The sequence below is a fragment of the Mercurialis annua genome, linkage group LG6 (assembly GCF_937616625.2).
Source record: "Mercurialis annua linkage group LG6, ddMerAnnu1.2, whole genome shotgun sequence".
Classification (NCBI taxonomy): Eukaryota; Viridiplantae; Streptophyta; class Magnoliopsida; order Malpighiales; family Euphorbiaceae; genus Mercurialis; species Mercurialis annua.
In genome coordinates, this window is record NC_065575.1 from 7855450 (window position 1) to 7871572 (window position 16123).

The following is a 16123-nucleotide window of genomic DNA, read 5'->3' on the forward strand; positions in this document are numbered from 1 at the left end:
ATGGGTTTGTTCGGCAGGTTGTGGAGATCGGCGAAGCTACTAACCCCGTGATGATCGGCGAAGGCTTGCTTTAGGGTTTAATAAGAAATTTTGGAGAGTTTCCTTTTATAGAGTCCCAAAGTGAGAATGTTGAAGGATCATAAGAGGAAATAAATGCTTGGAGATGGGCCTCTTTTTAAAACAGAACAAGCCTATGATTTAAACAATATAAGCTTGTTGGGGGCATTGTTGACATCGGCCCAAAAAACATGGTTATCAAGTGATGGGCTGTCAAGGAAGAGAGCATAATGGGCTGCAATGGGACCGGGCCCATATTAGCTATTTTTATTATTGCCTTTAGATTTTTAGCTGAGTTAGACTTTTAGTCTTATCAGGTTAGGGTTTAATTCGCTTCTTTTTCCTATTATTAGGGGATTTGTCCCTATAAATAGTGATTTTTATCAAATTAATAAAGACAACACAAAATCAATCAACAAAAACACAATCTCAAAGCCCTGTGCTTTTTTATCCACAACCCCTGCGGTTGGTTAACTTAGGAGTAGATGGACATCAATCCCGCTTAGGTTTCTTAACCTCCGGATCGATACTGTTAGATTTAGTTTAGCTGGTTACTTTTGTTTCGTTCGCGGAACACGTTCGCCTCGCGGAACACGTTCGCCTCGCGGAACACGTTCGTTTGCGAGACACGTTCGTTTGCGAGACACGTTCGTTTGCGAGACACGTTCGTTTGCGAGACACGTTCGTTTGCGAGACACGTTCGTTTGCGAGACACGTTCGTTTGCGAGACACGTTTGTTTGTGAGACAAGTTTGCAAACACCGGAGAAGATCAGCTCATCGAGCCATTTGGCCGATCGGCGGATCATGACAAGTTTGCAAGACCTATTTTGCGAGACTTGACCGACTTGACCGATTAAAGCATCAAACCGAAACAGATCCCAGTCATAAATTCAAAGATTCGAGTGGCGGATTATTTCCACGCGAACAATAGTTTATAGAGCAAATTACTCCAAAACTCCTCATGTTTGTTATAATTTACAGTTTGTTATCTTTGTTTGAAAATCAAACAATTTGTTACCTCAAGTTTGATTTTATAAACTATAAACTCCTTCTGTTAAATATAGGTACTAAACCGTTAACATAATAAAATGTGAGGTACCAAATCGTTTGAAATTGAGGTATCAAATCGTTTATTTAATTGAAACTGGGGTATCAAATCATTTACTCCCTCCGTCCCAATAAAATTGTCCACTTTAAGAAATATTTTTGTCCCAAAACTCTTGTCCACTTTCAAAAAGTAACAAACTTTTTCACTTAGTTTTTCTATAATATCCCTATTTAAAATCCACTAATAAGTAAATTAAAAGTAAATTGCAAGTGGACTCTATGGTAAATAGGGGTATGACAAGAAAAGTAAGGAAAATTTTATAAAATTCATAAACAATAATTGCTTTTCTAAAACTGTGTGATAAAGGTAAAGTGGACAACTCTATTGGGACGGAGGGAGTATATAATTGAAATTGAGGTATCAAATCGTTTGAAAGTAAATTTCAAATTATTAACGGAACTAACAGAAGAACTTTATAGTTTACAAAATTAAAACTGAAATACTAAATCGTTTAATTTTCAAATAAAGAGTATTAAATTGTGAATTGTGACAAACGTGAAAAATCTTTGAGTAATTTGCTCTAGTTTATATTTCAATTTACCCCTTCAAATATAGAAATTGTGGCTCCATCATTGAAGCTCATACAACTTTGACACAAATTGATCAATATTTTGATCAGATGTTCCACCTTCACTCATAGCCTCAATAGCCAACTCTCTCCATTTCACACCATTTCTTCTCATCTCTTTTCCTTTTTCACTTTCCATTACTACCCTTATACACCCTTCAACTTCTTCTCTAGTCACAAATCCCTCTTCATTAACCCTAACCCTAATTCCCACCTTCCAAACATCCTCCACAAGCTTAGCATTTGGTGGTTGGTCAGTCCACTGTGGCATTGCTACCATTGGCACACCTAAGCTCAATGCCTCAATAGTTGAGTTCCATCCACTATGTGTAAAAAAACACCCAATAGCTTCACTTGCTAGGATTTGAATTTGAGGACTCCAATTTACTACTATACCCTTATCACCCAATTCTTGCAAAAACTTTTTGGGCATTTTTGACTCATCACAAGCCCTAACTACCCATAAAAAGTAAAAATTTGTGTTCTTTAAACCCCATGCTAGCTCCTCCATTTGGGTTTGAGTAAAAGTTGCAATGCTTCCAAAGGCTACATAAACAACTGATTTTGGTGGTTTAGTGGTAATCCATTTGATGGAAATGGATGCATTTAGGGCAAAGAGATCAAGGCCATAATCGTCATCATCTTGAATTCTGTTGTCCAAGTATATTGATGGAACTGTTGGACCAATTGTTAGAACAGGACAAACCTTTGACATTTCATCCACCACCTATATATGTAAGAAACTACTCATCAAATTGGTTACTTCCAAACTGCATGTATATAAAGATTCACAAAATATGAATTTAAAGGTGAAGAGATAGTAAAATTAAATTATTTAATATTTTTTGGAAAATTTTAAAATTATCCACCATATATATGCTCTTTTTTAATCCACCCTTATACTAAGTTTGTTATTTACACATAATTGATAAAAGTCTAGTTGCACTAAATTTTTAGTTTATATTTTAACTTGACATTTAAACTTCAATTCATTGTAAACTATTTATATAAAAAATTTAATTTTATTTCATGCGACAATATTTTATCACCTTCCAATTTAGTATAGCAAGTGAATGAAAAATAGCTTTAAAATATTATTACCACGTCGGTTTCTATATCAATTATATAATATAGGCCTAATGTCTTACAAAAAAACTCAACCTTTTATCCCCCTTTTCAATTTTATCCTGACGTTGAAAATCAGTTAATCACCTTCCAATTCAGTTAATTTATTTCAAAAAATAAATTTAGTATAATTATATCGCAATAATTAGAAAAGTATGTAATTATTTTTTTGCATCCCTCACCTTCGATTTGTATTTTATGCGTTTTAAAAATATAATTATGGGTTATTTGACCCAAAAATGAAGAGTTTTGGGGTTAGTTGCTCAAAAAAGTATAAATTGGGTTAGATGACCCCGTGTCACAAGTTTAGGGGGCGCGTTGACCCTTTGTTCTAATTTTAAATGGACTTGTCCACCTAATTTTTTGTTTGAACAAGCACATATTCACTTTATTCTTTGCTACATTATCAAATAAACGATTTATCGAAAAAAATTTAGGACATTAGATTAGATTTTAACTATAATATTATTTTTAATAATGATATAGGGCCTTATGAGATAATTTAATTTTAAAATATATTGTCACTAATTATTACAATGACCAATTTTGATCTTATAAGAGTTTAATTAATTGGAATAAATAAAAATTTAAGTATCAGTATGAATTAAATTTTTTATATTAGACTAAAAATATAGCAAAATTTTATCACCATTTAGAATTTTTGATACAGACATTACAGTCCACGCATTACCAGTGGCTCAAAAGTTGTTCAGCATGAATTGAGTACTCCAAGTAATAATTGTATGTGTTTACTTCGTATGAGAAAGTGCCAAAATTCATATCCTCATTTTATTAATTTTGAGCTTCGTATTAATCCAAAAGTGAAAGAGACAAGCACTTACCAGTGAAGGCTTGGACTAATGTCCAAGTCCTTCCAAACGCATCCCGGTCGAGGGTTCGATCCCGACTTTCGCTAACATAATCTAACGTAATTAAATTTTGTCTATCGATTAAAAAAAAGACAAGCACTTTAACCCATTAATTAGAAAGAATAAAAAGAAAAACAATTATCACTTTTTATTTTAAAAAATAAAATAATTATCACTTTAAACGTATTTTTAAACAACTTCAATATTAATCAAATAATTTTTTAAATATAATTGAAGCTTTATTAAAAAAATTCAAAGAGGTGAAAGAGTGTCTAAAATTTATACAATCGGGATTTCTATTGATCATATAGGATTCTATGTCTAAGCCGAAATTACTAGTCTTATACAGCATGCAACATTTTATAAGAAGAATTCTTTTCATTATTATTATTATTATTATTATTATTATTATTATTATTATAGAGCCGAAAGCTTATACCATTTGAATTATAGCACAATAAACTTTTTTAGAAAGATATTATTAAATGGTAATATAAGTATATTTATATGATCTCTATCATACTGATATAACTTAACATTAATTTAAATTATTTTGAAATATAATAATCAATTTAAGTCTCATTTTTTTGTAATTCAATTCCAAAAGTAATAATTTAGTGTACTAATTGTTAAGAGAATATGTATATAGCTCAATCCTTGTCAATTTTCATTTGGTTATAATTAAAATATTTGAATACTTTATGAGGGAGGTATGTACTAATTTGTACAACTAAGACTTCTATAACGCTATAACGGCATATAATTTCTTCAATGACTAAATAAAATTAGAAAATGGTAGTATTTTAATTCAGTTAATTACCTCATTTTCAAGCTTGTAGAATGTATTGATAAGAATAAAATCAGCTTTCTCCGTATTAGAAAACTGATCCAGCAGCATCCGAAAGTAAGCCGGATACGAATCAGGAACACCAACAAAAGAAGGCATATCCCTACTCTCAAGCACCGGCAACCCGGAAATCGACACCGGCCAAGTATCGACCGGTAAGTTCAACAACTTATGATGGATATTATAGTAAATAAAATCAACAGCACAAGGTTGAGTGAAAAAAGCAGCAGCAAATAAACCATGCTCTTTAGCTACATCCAAAGCCCAAGGCAAAAACGGCTCGTAAATTATACCATCGACACGGTTTGATGAGCTTCTATATTTTTCGATGAGCTCCGCTAGGGTTCTCGAACCCTCGGTTTTTAATCGAGCGAGATACTCGTCGCTGCTGCCAGATCTTTCGAACCCGGCTACATCGTAGCCATCGGATATTACATCGAGGTGAACAGAACCGATGGAAGAGCCGAAATTCATGGAATTGGCAATGAAAATAGAAGTGAGTAAAGTGGTTTTGATGCCCTTGGAGATTAAGCGTCTAGCAAAGTGGAGCATAGGGTTTATGTGACCTTGGCCTGGATATGGAAGTAACAGAACATGAGGTTTGAATGATGATTTCTCCATTGTTATTGAGATTTTGTTGGATAATGTTAAGTTGGTAGGGTATAGAGATGATTGAGCTATTTATAAATGTTCATGTTTTTTATCCGATGTCCCTGAAGGGACTATACATTTTAATGTGAATGCAAAATATTTAGCATCATTTGACTTCAAGATATCATATTTGACTTGAGTTGAAGTAGAATTTAAAGAATATTATAGTAATAAAAATATAATTGAATTTTCTATGCGATAATATTTAATATTAAATGTACACCTATAAATTTAAAATACGAATTTGAGTTATCAAATAGATAATAGTAAATGTTTTTATATAGATACAATTTGTCGCATAAATTTATAGATATCTATATGAACACATGACATTTGATATTATTAAATTACATTCAATTTTTTATAGTTCAATTAATAAAAAACACTATTTAATGAAGTAAAGTAATGCTATATATTTCTAAATTTCAATCTATCTTTTTTAACCCATCTTATCATAAAGACGGATACATTAAAATTGTTTTTTAGAATATACACTTTTGAAGAAGAATTGAAACGGATGAAATATTGACATGTAAGGAGAAACATTAAAAAAAGTACAAAATGACGGGTAACCAATAGACAGCCATAGAAATCATTGCATAATATCTTTTGCAATAGAAGAAAAAAAGTGTGTCCCAAGTTTATCCACCACGAAGTCGAACAAATTGATACGCGAGTGCCATATATGCAGCATTTAATGACGGTAAATGATAGCTGAGCCATCTAAACCTTGTTTAAATACGTTTTTAGAGGAAAGATTAAATTTTATCAATCAAACAAACGAATTAACAAGTTCATTGATCAGGAAGGGAACTTCACCATTAAACATACAATCTTTGCCTATACAAATACACCATTTAGCTAAAGCATGTGCTACTTGATTGTTTTGCTTCGAACGTGTTGAAATTTGGCCATGCGAGCTTCCAAGATGACAATACAATCATCTATAATAAGCTGGACTAGATCAATGTCACAAGAAGGGTTAAGACACATATTGAACACATTAGTCGAATCTGATTCACATAGCAAAACATTACCAGGTAGATCAGCAGCCATCTGAGCTTCAAATAAAACAGTGCGGGCCTCGACAGTTTCCACGTCAGTTATACCATGCAGCAACGTAACTCCCCATTTGATAACCACACCGGAATGATCTCTACACACTGATGGGAGTAGAATTACTCCTATTTCCGAGAACTTTTCGTAAGTTTTATCATGTTTTTATTGTTGAATTTTATCTTGTTTTGGCCTTTATTTGTTATGCATAGAAATGGGCAAATTCTGAGCTTAATGGAGCAAAAGCGAACCTCGGAGAAGCGTCGTGAAGCTTCAAAGCAGTTTCAGAGCGATTTCAGAGTTAAAAAGAAGTGTCGCGTCACTACGGAGTGCGTCGCGTCGCGCCAGATGAAGAAAATGAAGTCCCCTTTGGCAGGAGAAAACGCACGACGGAGTAGAGATCAGACTCGCGTCATGCGTGTGGAAAAAATCAAGTGTCGCGTCCCGACAAAGTGTGTCGCGTCACGACACAACTAAAAACGTGGAAGTCGCGTCGCGACAGTGGGTGTCACGTCGCGACACACCAGAGACATGTAGGCTGCAATTACCTTTCTGACGTTACGAGTTTGCGATTAAAAGACCAAAGTCTCGGGGCATTGTAGACATTACACAGAGCTCGAAATCAGAGAGTACCCTATTTGTGTCATGGTATAAATAGCCATCGATTATATCGTGTAGAGGGTTCGAATACTTACCGTTTGATTAGACATAAACTCTAAATTATTAGCTATTATACTTTTCAATTCGATTACTTTTGATCTAGATTTTTATTCTTTGATATTTTTTTGGGATTTTATACGACTGAGGTATGACTGTTTTAGAGAGATCAACATCATTATAATTTATTCAATTATGTATATATATACATAAATGTACATACATACATCCACACACATATATATATATATATACATATAATATACGCACATATACATATATATATATATGATATATATAAAAAATTGTATATTCATTTCAACTATTGTTGGTCATATTTCTTTTTATTGAGAAATTGAAAAACTATATAAGAGATCAGCATATCATATTTTATATTCTATTTTTCATACTCATTTTTATTTTATATGTATATACATACATATGTATGTTTCTCTCATGCTGTTAGTGAATGAAAATCAGGAAATTAAAGGGCAGCCAGTAGTATATTAAAGACAAGATACTTTTTTTCTTTTCAATATTAATATTTGTGAAGATGAAGTAATGGAAATTAAATATTAAATTCATTTATAACAAGAGGGTCTCGGTCTTTGTTTTATTTTGTTTTGTATAGTTTGGCTATGCAGTTTGGTCATTGTTGATGTCATTACTAATGCAATAGAAATGTCCTTTCAAATTTAATTAACTTTTTCTTAGTATTTTGCAAATTGAGTGCTATTTGCCTACCCTGCTTGAATATAAATCCAAACATGCCTATGTGGGATTGAGAAAGATTCCAAATACTTCATTATGTATCGTCTTGTTTTAAGTTTCAACATTCATATCAATGGGTCAAATTACAAATATAAAAGCTTAATTTTTTGAAGTGGGAAATTTTACATTGATTGTGTGTGAATGGACATGTGTTTAAATTTGGTTGGATACATGCACTTAACACCAATTGGTTTTAAAATGGAATTTAACATGGTATCAGAGTCTTGCCCATTCACACAATTTGAATTTGGCTCAGCCCACATAAGATACGTGAGGGATTGGTTGTTCGGCCCGGACATGTTATGCGTGAGGGGGAGTGTTGAAGTGAGATTACTAATCATTTATAATGTTTTCATCCTTTAATTAATTTGTCAAAAAATTAAATTTTAGGGTAGAGATAAAAACGAAAAATCAAAAAAAAGGTACAAATAAACTTTTTCCTATGTGAGAGTATAAACGAAAAAATATTATAAGGTGGAGTTTTTTTAAATAATTAAGCTTATTAAAAAGGGTTAATTCCTAAAAAAAATCATGAACTTTACACGAATTTTCATTTTATTCATGACTTTTAAAAGTTGATATTTAAAGGCACGAACTTTCATATTGTTTCAAATTCATCATTTCAGTGTATTTTTATTAACTAAATTCTTTACTAAACCATTAATGAAAGATCTAAGTTATTAATCAACATCAAATCTTATTATCTTTGAGTATCTAGGATTAATAATTTTTAATCAGATAAAATACACCGAATTTTACTTTTGTGATAGATTTGAAATAAAATGAAAGTTCGTGCCTTTAAATGACAATTTTTAAAGGTCATGATTAAAATAAAACTTCATATAAAGTTCGTAATTTTTTTAGGAATTAATCCAATTAAAAACATATAGAGGAGTGGCGTTCTCTCTATTTCCCTCCTCTTTCAGTTCAGACACACGCGTCTTCTTTATTTTCTACGTTCATGCCAACACACTCTCGTTTTTCATAAAGCTCTCTTCTTTTTTCTCTTCATTAATCTTTTATCAACTCACTATTCTCCTCAAGCTATGATTATAATCCTCAGGTACTTTTATTCATCATTTGATGTTTTTGGCTAATGTGTTTCCGCATTAATTGATCAAAACTAGTAATTTTCTCAAGTTTTTAGTTGAAGAATTTGTATCCAAGTTACTTTTTTTATATAATCGGGGAGAAAAAGCGTTTATAGGAGGAATTGAACTCACGACTTTGGCAGTTTGCTATTGAGCGCCTATACCATTTGAGCTATAACTCGTTCGTTATTTGTTTAAGAAATTCTTATTAGATTATGGTGTTAAGCTGTTTTAAGATTTCTTTCTTTGTCTTAAAAGATTTAACCATTCTTGGAAACTTACATTTTACCATAATTAGTTCAACCAAAATCAAACAGATAAGCATTGAGAGTATCACTGTCACTTTCCTATCTGGTTCACAATTTTCTCAGGAAACAAACAAACCTTATGTCTTTACAAATTCTTTTTTTTTTTTTGCTAGGACTAATTGATTTGATTATGTTTAATCATTCTCTGTTTTGGTTCAGGTTTCTTTGCAATTCAGTACACAGAGACAGTTATGTTTGTATATAAAACATAGAGTATACAACTCTCCAGAAGATAAGCAAATCTTGAATAATTCATTATTTAATTCTTTCTTTTTGAGAAGATTTGCAGCTTTTTTTAATTCAAAGGTAATTTTCTATATGTATTTTATTTAAGAAGGTTTTACTTTAATTCTTACTGTAATTAAATGAAGTTCCATATTTTTTACTGTGCGTTGAGCTTTTGACTGTCAAAAGTAAAATTCTGGATTTTCCCTTACTTTGATGTCTGAAACATTTATTTTGCTTTTTATACATTCCTTGTGTATTTTAATTTTCTGTTTCTAGATTTATAGAGAACTGGTTAATTGGTTTAGTTTTATACTCCCTCCATTCTGAAATAGTTGTCGCTTTAGCCATTTTCACACAAATTAAGAAATCAATAAATATGTCTAAAATTATAAGTATCTTTACTAAATTAACCCTTCTTGAAACTTGTTAACATTAATTAGTATGACTCTTTATTTGTATTTTGTATTCTTTCAATGAATTGATGAGGGTTATATGTGGAAAAATAGCAATAAATGCTTTCTTGGTTTTCTAAAGTGACAAGTATTATGGAACAAAAAAATCCCCCTAAAGCGACAACTATTTCAGAATGGAGGGAGTAGTAATTTGCCATTTTATAACACATTTCTGTTTTTCCGCGTCGTTTTATGCCGGAAACAAGAATGTGCTATAAAATGCCGAATTTAAAAAGGATGGGATGTGTGATACAATGTTTCAAACAATGTGCTTAATTCGCTACATATGCAAAAGGTTAGGATTTATAATGCAAATAACCCAACAAAAAATATGCACTTTTTTATCCTTTTCATTCATTGATGTTTTGCTTTATTTCAACTAGCTTTTGTTATTTTTAAGCAATTAATTATAATTTGTTAAACTTGCTGATATTCCTTTTGGATTTATAGAAAATCAATTTTTTTTATTTTGAAACAAAAAAATCATTTTTTTGTTCAATTAAACAGAAACTATCTTAACTTAAAAGCAAGGAACTTTTGAGTTTTAACTTTGAAGAAACTTTGTGAATTGTCTACAATAAGTAGGAAGGAGTTTTTCAGATGATGCTTTTCCTTTTTGATGTTACCTTAAATTTCTTATTGTCGTGTGTTTTTTTGTTTGAACTGGTTTGTTCGAGTTTGAGTTTTAAAAGTGTTTTCGAAAAACGAAAATGGAACACCAACATGTATGATTCGAAAAGTTTTAGAGCAACTGTTTTTGACTCTCAGCAATGTATTAGACACATTATATAATAAAATGATTCTCTTTCTACGATATCTCTTTGTTATAGATCAGCTGCGAATTTGCTATTTCATGGTTTTTTTTCTCTAAAATATCAATTTTGTTTGCGTTTCGTGACAACTAATTATGTTTTTTTATGTTTCATTGTCCATGCAGATCTTCTGTGAAACGGTTTATTTTTTACTGTTTAGTTTTCTTTATTAAATAAACAAAACCTGTAGTACTTGATGGCTTCGGCAGACCTTGATTCCTCCTGGCTATCTGCAGCCAGTGAATCAGTTGGTGGATATTTCAATATACATATGGTGGAAGTGAATTCCGGCAATGTTTTATGTCTGCCAGAATCTACCACCGCTTCTGTATCTTATAGTAATACAATACCGAAACCACCTCCTTTTCCTGATAAAACACTTTTAAGAGCCAATAACAGCAAAAAGATTTCAGCATGTTTCTCTGTTCCGAAGGAGATAAGAGACACATGGGATAGGCTCTTCACGGAAGGATATGGTGCTGATGTTTATATCATTACAGATGGAAACTCATATATTCCGGCTCATTTCAATGTTTTGGTGAGTAAATTCGTCTCCTCCTACATTTCCTTTAATGTAAACTGTGACTGAATTAGATATTAAGAAAGTTTGGGATGTGGATATGAATACGGAAGCATTTTTTACCGAATCAATGAGAATTTGGCTAAAGGATCTTAAGCATTGTCTAAATGTTTATTTTTAATTGTCTTTTGCAGAGTTGTGTGTCACCCGTTCTTCGGAATCTTCTCGAGCAATCAAAAGTTAAGAACGGAATAAGATACATCAAAATCCGTGGTGTACCTTCTGAAGCTGTCTATGCTTTCACTCAATATCTGTACTCATCCTGGTACATTGAATCATCTTTTTCTCTCTGTTCACTGCCCTATTAATATATAACTCGATATGTGTCACTAGCGTGAACTTGATAATTGTTTATGCACCTGCGAATCTGAGGAACATGAATGTTATCGGAGCATGTCAACAATATACTAAGTTTTTCAACCTCCATACATGTTTTACGTGTACACTACCTTAGCTGATTGTTCAGATTACCTAGCTGATTACACTAGCTCACAGTTCTTTCTCGGTGGAAGATGTTGTCGGGAATTATATGAATGCATAATCTTTTTGCTTTTGTACAACTTATTGCAGCTTTGAAGAGGAAAAAATGAAGAAGTTTGCTCTCCACTTGTTGGTTTTGTCGCATGCATACTCAATTCCGTCACTGAAAAGAATTTCCCAACGTCTCCTGGAGCGGGGCTTGCTGTCCAAAGAAAATGTGATAGATGTACTTCAGTTAGCAAGGAACTGTGATGCGCCACGGCTTTCCTTTATCTGCGTTCGTATGGTTGTGAATGACTTCAAATCTATTTCATCAACTGAAGGTTGGAAGGTTATGAAGCGTGCTAATCCTGCCCTTGAACAAGAGCTCCTGGAGTTTGTTGTTGAAGCAGACACGGTAAGTCGGTCCTTGATCTTTAAGAAATTTGTTTCTGCTATCGTAAAACACAAGTCGTTATTGGGCGCTTAACCTCTACATTAATCTTACATTCAACCTTAGAAAGTGAGATCAATGATAATACTTGTTTATGTCAGCGAAAAACAGAGAGGGCGAGAAAAATGGAAGAGAAGAAAGTGTACTCACAACTCTACGAGGCAATGGAGGCACTTCTTCATATATGCAAGGACGGGTGCAGGACAATTGGTCCTCGGGACAAAGTGCTGAAAGGAACCCATGTAAGATGCAATTTTCCTGCATGCAAAGGGCTAGAGAATCTAGTCCGTCATTTCTCGAATTGTAAGACTCGAGTTCCTGGTGGATGTGTTCACTGCAAACGCATGTGGCAGCTTCTTGAACTGCACTCACGGTTGTGTAACGAGCCAGATTCTTGCAAGGTTCCCCTTTGTAGGTAAGCGTCAAACTTGCATATACGGTTATTAATTTGATTCGATGCCTTGAGTAGTCTCGATTCGATTGTAAATGTGGTTTACATTTTAATGTTGTTATAGGCATTTCAAGGATAAAATGCAGCAGCAAACCAAGAAAGATGAAGTTAGATGGAAACTGTTGGTAGCCAAAGTAGTAGCAGCCAAGTTCCATTCACAGTTAGGCATGCCAGTTTTGTTACAATAACCATTACAGGGACAAAAGTTTGCAGTTCAAATGTAAAACAACATTTCTGTTACTATGAGCAACACTTCTCATTTTCAATAATAATTTTCAACATCAAGGTTGAATTTGGAGTAATTCAGATTCATATCACCTGAGTTAAAACTTTTTTGGATTATTTTGGATAATATTATAACAATAAACTTTTTTGAATTTGTCATCCATTGAAATTTTACATGGGACTATATCAAACTTCTTTTGAAAAATTATCTATCTTTCAAAAGAGAAATATGCATAAAAACAACAACTCCTGAAAAAAAAAATATCTTAATGTTTTAATTAATTTTTAGTCTAGGATAAGGTTTGAATCAGATTTTTTTAATTAATAATATAAATAAATTATTTTCATAAAATTACTATAATTTTTAAAATTTGGGTTTAGTTTACAACAAAATCTAAATTTACTCAATTACCTCCTAAAATTTTCAGATTATATAGATCTGATTTTTTTTGGCTTGGATCAAAATTTATAATCATCTCTACCAGTACCTGTATTAATTTAGCAATTCTATGTTTTAGAAGTAATTTAAAAATGGGATCAAACCGACAGATTCTGAACCAAAACCGATGGCTGGTCCAATAAAAAGGAAAAATGAAACACAAATTCCAATCTAACCATAGTTGAATTCAACCTAAATTTAAAATGACTGAATCTTTGAAAAAAAAAATCCGGATCGATTTTTTAAAATACTGGTTTTAATCAATTGAAACAGAAAGAAATTTGACAAATATAGTCTCTGCAGGCATTATATGATTGAGATGAACTTAAAAATTCCTGACTCAAAAATATATTATTATGCCGTTGATTTCTAATTTCTACTAGTGATGGTACCTGAAAGAAGGAAGCATTGCAGCACCAAGGTGATTTACGTATTGGAGATGCAATTTAACAACACACCATGCAGCAAAAGATTATCGGATCTGCAAAATTGACACGCATGTGGAACTGAAAAGGAAAAGACGGGAAATTGACAAAACAAAATTGTCAAACTCCAATGATCCCTTCCCTTGTAATGAAAAAGGAATTGCGATATTTGTTTCCATAGCTGTGAACAAGAACATGTCACGAGATATTCAACTGACTCCAGTAGCTCTACAGTTTAGTTCAAAATAAATGTTACTTGATCCTCAAATTCAAGAGTGTCATGCTAGTACATGAAAATTTAACAAAAAAAAAGAACATTTTACTCAAAATCATCTCTTGTATGATATTTCATTGCTAAGCTCCATCTGCTAATGTCCTCTTTGTTGTACTAATGTACAGAACTGCATTTAGAAGTTGAAAGAATGTCAATAAATGCCACATTAGTCAAATAACAAGACACTTTAAACAAATTACTAACCGTTATTTCCTCGAATAAAAGCATCGCCGTACTTGTTTTTCAATTGCCCATTAACGTATTCTTCAGTCTGCTCCATTGCTATATTCATATATCCATCTAAACAAGCTAATATACCTGCACAAGAATGCAAGTATTAGAAAATCCTTGTCACAAAGGTGAGCATGTTAACCAACCATCAACAAATTAAAACAAATCATAACCTCCTCCCTCGCCGACATCCCACATACAAACACCCAGGGGGGAGTTTATTAAAAAAGAAAGAGAAGAAAATCATCATTTCTTTAGATATGGACATAATTCAATTGAGATGAAGAAAAACAGTGGAAAAGAAACAACAAAAGATTTAACTAAAAGATCCTTCTTATCATGATGAGATGCCAATGTGCAGGTTACATGATGACAACTATTTTGAAATACATGGCATGATATCCAAGGTTAGGAATTGTCAACTATTTTCCAGTTTTCACATCCCACAGGGCAAAGCGATTCATATTTTTTTAATGCTTACAGCACACCAGAAACATGAGTCTGTCCATTCGTCTGTCCCGTTGGGAAGGTTTGAATTTCTCCTTAAATATCACTTGATTCAAAAGAAAAAAAGACCAGTGTGTATGTATAGCTCTAGTTTCCATCAATCGTAAGACAAATGAAACAACAGTTTTAGTGGGTTCCTGTGTTAGGGTAATTTACAAAGTGTTGTATCATGTCTGGTAGTCTAAATTCAATACTGATGCAGCTTCAGTTATTTAGATTGGACCAATAAAATAAACAGGATGAAAGCTTCTACCCCAACAAGAAAACACTTCATCATCTAAGAATCAGGAGAAAGTCTCAACTCAAAGTAATATCCTACTTATCAACCATGCTCTACTATAATAAGCTACGAAAATAGTTAACGAGCTTCATTTGCTTGGGACCTTGTAACCTACTAAGACCGTGCTTCCAAAGGACAAAAAAGAGCACGAAATATAGGAGGCAGATTCTTTTATTTACAGATAAATAAATGCCAATGCTAATAATCGAAGTGCGGACAGCAAATTCTAATAGGATATCCTCAATGATACCAAACAACACCTAAAACTTAAAGATATTGAAGAAATTATAGCATAAACATTATTGAAAAGCATAAAAATTTAAAGATATTGATGAATACATAAACATAAATAAAAAGCAGAAAGACAAGCTTTTAACCTCGATAATCGACACCGGAATTCAATTTGACAACAACGGGACGGCCGCGAATGGATTTGAGAAAATCAGAAGGGTTTTTCTGGTGTGCTGACCCTTTCTCTCCGCCTCCACTCATATTTCTCTAAACTTTCAAAAATCTACAGATAAAACAAATCAATATTACTACTGCAAGCTTAATTTTCCTTCAAAGAAAAACTAAGCTCCCTAATTTTCCAATTAAAACCGACTACTCTGCTGGATTGTTCAAAAAAATTAACAATAAATTTATAGCGGAGCCCTAATCAGCAAATAAAGAGCATAAATTATTACAGAGAGGGTTTAGTTGGCTTGTCTTACCTTTCAGAGGATTTTCTAGGTTTGATTTTGAACGACGAATGAGAGAAAGAGGGAACTGTATGAGCTTAGAAATTTTAAAACTGGAGTTATGACTTGTGACTAGCTTTTTCCAATATTTAATTATTATTATTATTATTTTTACTTTTTTTAGGGAAATATTTTATGAAAAATTCAAAATAATATTAAATTACAATCTAAATTACAACAATACTGGTTTTTTTATTGAGATATGATTAACAGAAATTAGTTATATTATTAGTATACTAGTTTTTGAAATTTATTTTTAAATCAGCCTGCTGCTGCAGAAGCCTGAACCCACAACCTCTAAAAGGAGCTAAGCCAACCAGTGGGTATATATAAAAAAAATTAAAAATTAATCACTACTTTTAAGTTTTTAGGTATATAAATGATATATTAATAATTATTTTTATTGATATGTTTTATAGTAAATAAATTAGTTAGTCCATTTTATTTTATGTTAACA

The 16123-nt window shown here is 32.2% G+C and overlaps 3 protein-coding genes across 3 annotated transcripts; 1 reads left to right on the top strand and 2 right to left on the bottom strand.

Moving 5' to 3' along the window:
- Positions 1 to 943: 943 nt before the first annotated feature.
- On the bottom strand, positions 944 to 5285 carry LOC126685988 (UDP-glycosyltransferase 74F2-like). Its single transcript, XM_050379993.2, has 2 exons — positions 4549 to 5285; positions 944 to 2461 (listed from the first exon to the last, which is right to left on the bottom strand). The coding sequence occupies exons 1-2, from the start codon at positions 5194 to 5196 to the stop codon at positions 1736 to 1738; spliced, it is 1374 nt and encodes a 457-aa protein (XP_050235950.1). The 5' UTR covers positions 5197 to 5285; the 3' UTR covers positions 944 to 1735.
- Positions 5286 to 8599: 3314 nt separating this feature from the next.
- LOC126687394 (BTB/POZ and TAZ domain-containing protein 3) lies at positions 8600 to 12845 on the top strand. Its single transcript, XM_050381946.2, has 7 exons — positions 8600 to 8773; positions 9269 to 9415; positions 10727 to 11139; positions 11316 to 11446; positions 11752 to 12058; positions 12196 to 12509; positions 12610 to 12845. The coding sequence occupies exons 3-7, from the start codon at positions 10798 to 10800 to the stop codon at positions 12731 to 12733; spliced, it is 1218 nt and encodes a 405-aa protein (XP_050237903.1). The 5' UTR covers positions 8600 to 8773; positions 9269 to 9415; positions 10727 to 10797; the 3' UTR covers positions 12734 to 12845.
- Positions 12846 to 13751: 906 nt separating this feature from the next.
- Positions 13752 to 15747, bottom strand: LOC126687396 (sm-like protein LSM36B). The gene is made up of 4 exons (XM_050381947.2): positions 15640 to 15747; positions 15304 to 15440; positions 14113 to 14226; positions 13752 to 14035 (listed from the first exon to the last, which is right to left on the bottom strand). The coding sequence occupies exons 2-4, from the start codon at positions 15416 to 15418 to the stop codon at positions 13989 to 13991; spliced, it is 276 nt and encodes a 91-aa protein (XP_050237904.1). The 5' UTR covers positions 15419 to 15440; positions 15640 to 15747; the 3' UTR covers positions 13752 to 13988.
- Positions 15748 to 16123: the final 376 nt, after the last annotated feature.

Bases quoted from the DNA above. Each gene is read 5' to 3' on its own strand.
- LOC126685988 (XM_050379993.2), bottom strand. From the start codon at position 5,196: ATGGAGAAATCATCATTCAAACCTCATGTTCTGTTACTTCCATATCCA. The intron at 2,462-4,548 runs GTAATTAACTGA...TTACATATATAG, and splicing joins TCTACAAGCTTGAAAATGAG to GTGGTGGATGAAATGTCAAA.
- LOC126687396 (XM_050381947.2), bottom strand. From the start codon at position 15,418: ATGAGTGGAGGCGGAGAGAAAGGGTCAGCACACCAGAAAAACCCTTCT. The intron at 14,227-15,303 runs GTTAAAAGCTTG...ATTCTTGTGCAG, and splicing joins TTCCGGTGTCGATTATCGAG to GTATATTAGCTTGTTTAGAT. The intron at 14,036-14,112 runs GTTAGTAATTTG...TTCTAAATGCAG, and splicing joins TTTTATTCGAGGAAATAACG to TTCTGTACATTAGTACAACA.
- LOC126687394 (XM_050381946.2), top strand. From the start codon at position 10,798: ATGGCTTCGGCAGACCTTGATTCCTCCTGGCTATCTGCAGCCAGTGAA. The intron at 11,140-11,315 runs GTGAGTAAATTC...TGTCTTTTGCAG, and splicing joins CGGCTCATTTCAATGTTTTG to AGTTGTGTGTCACCCGTTCT. The intron at 12,059-12,195 runs GTAAGTCGGTCC...TGTTTATGTCAG, and splicing joins TTGTTGTTGAAGCAGACACG to CGAAAAACAGAGAGGGCGAG.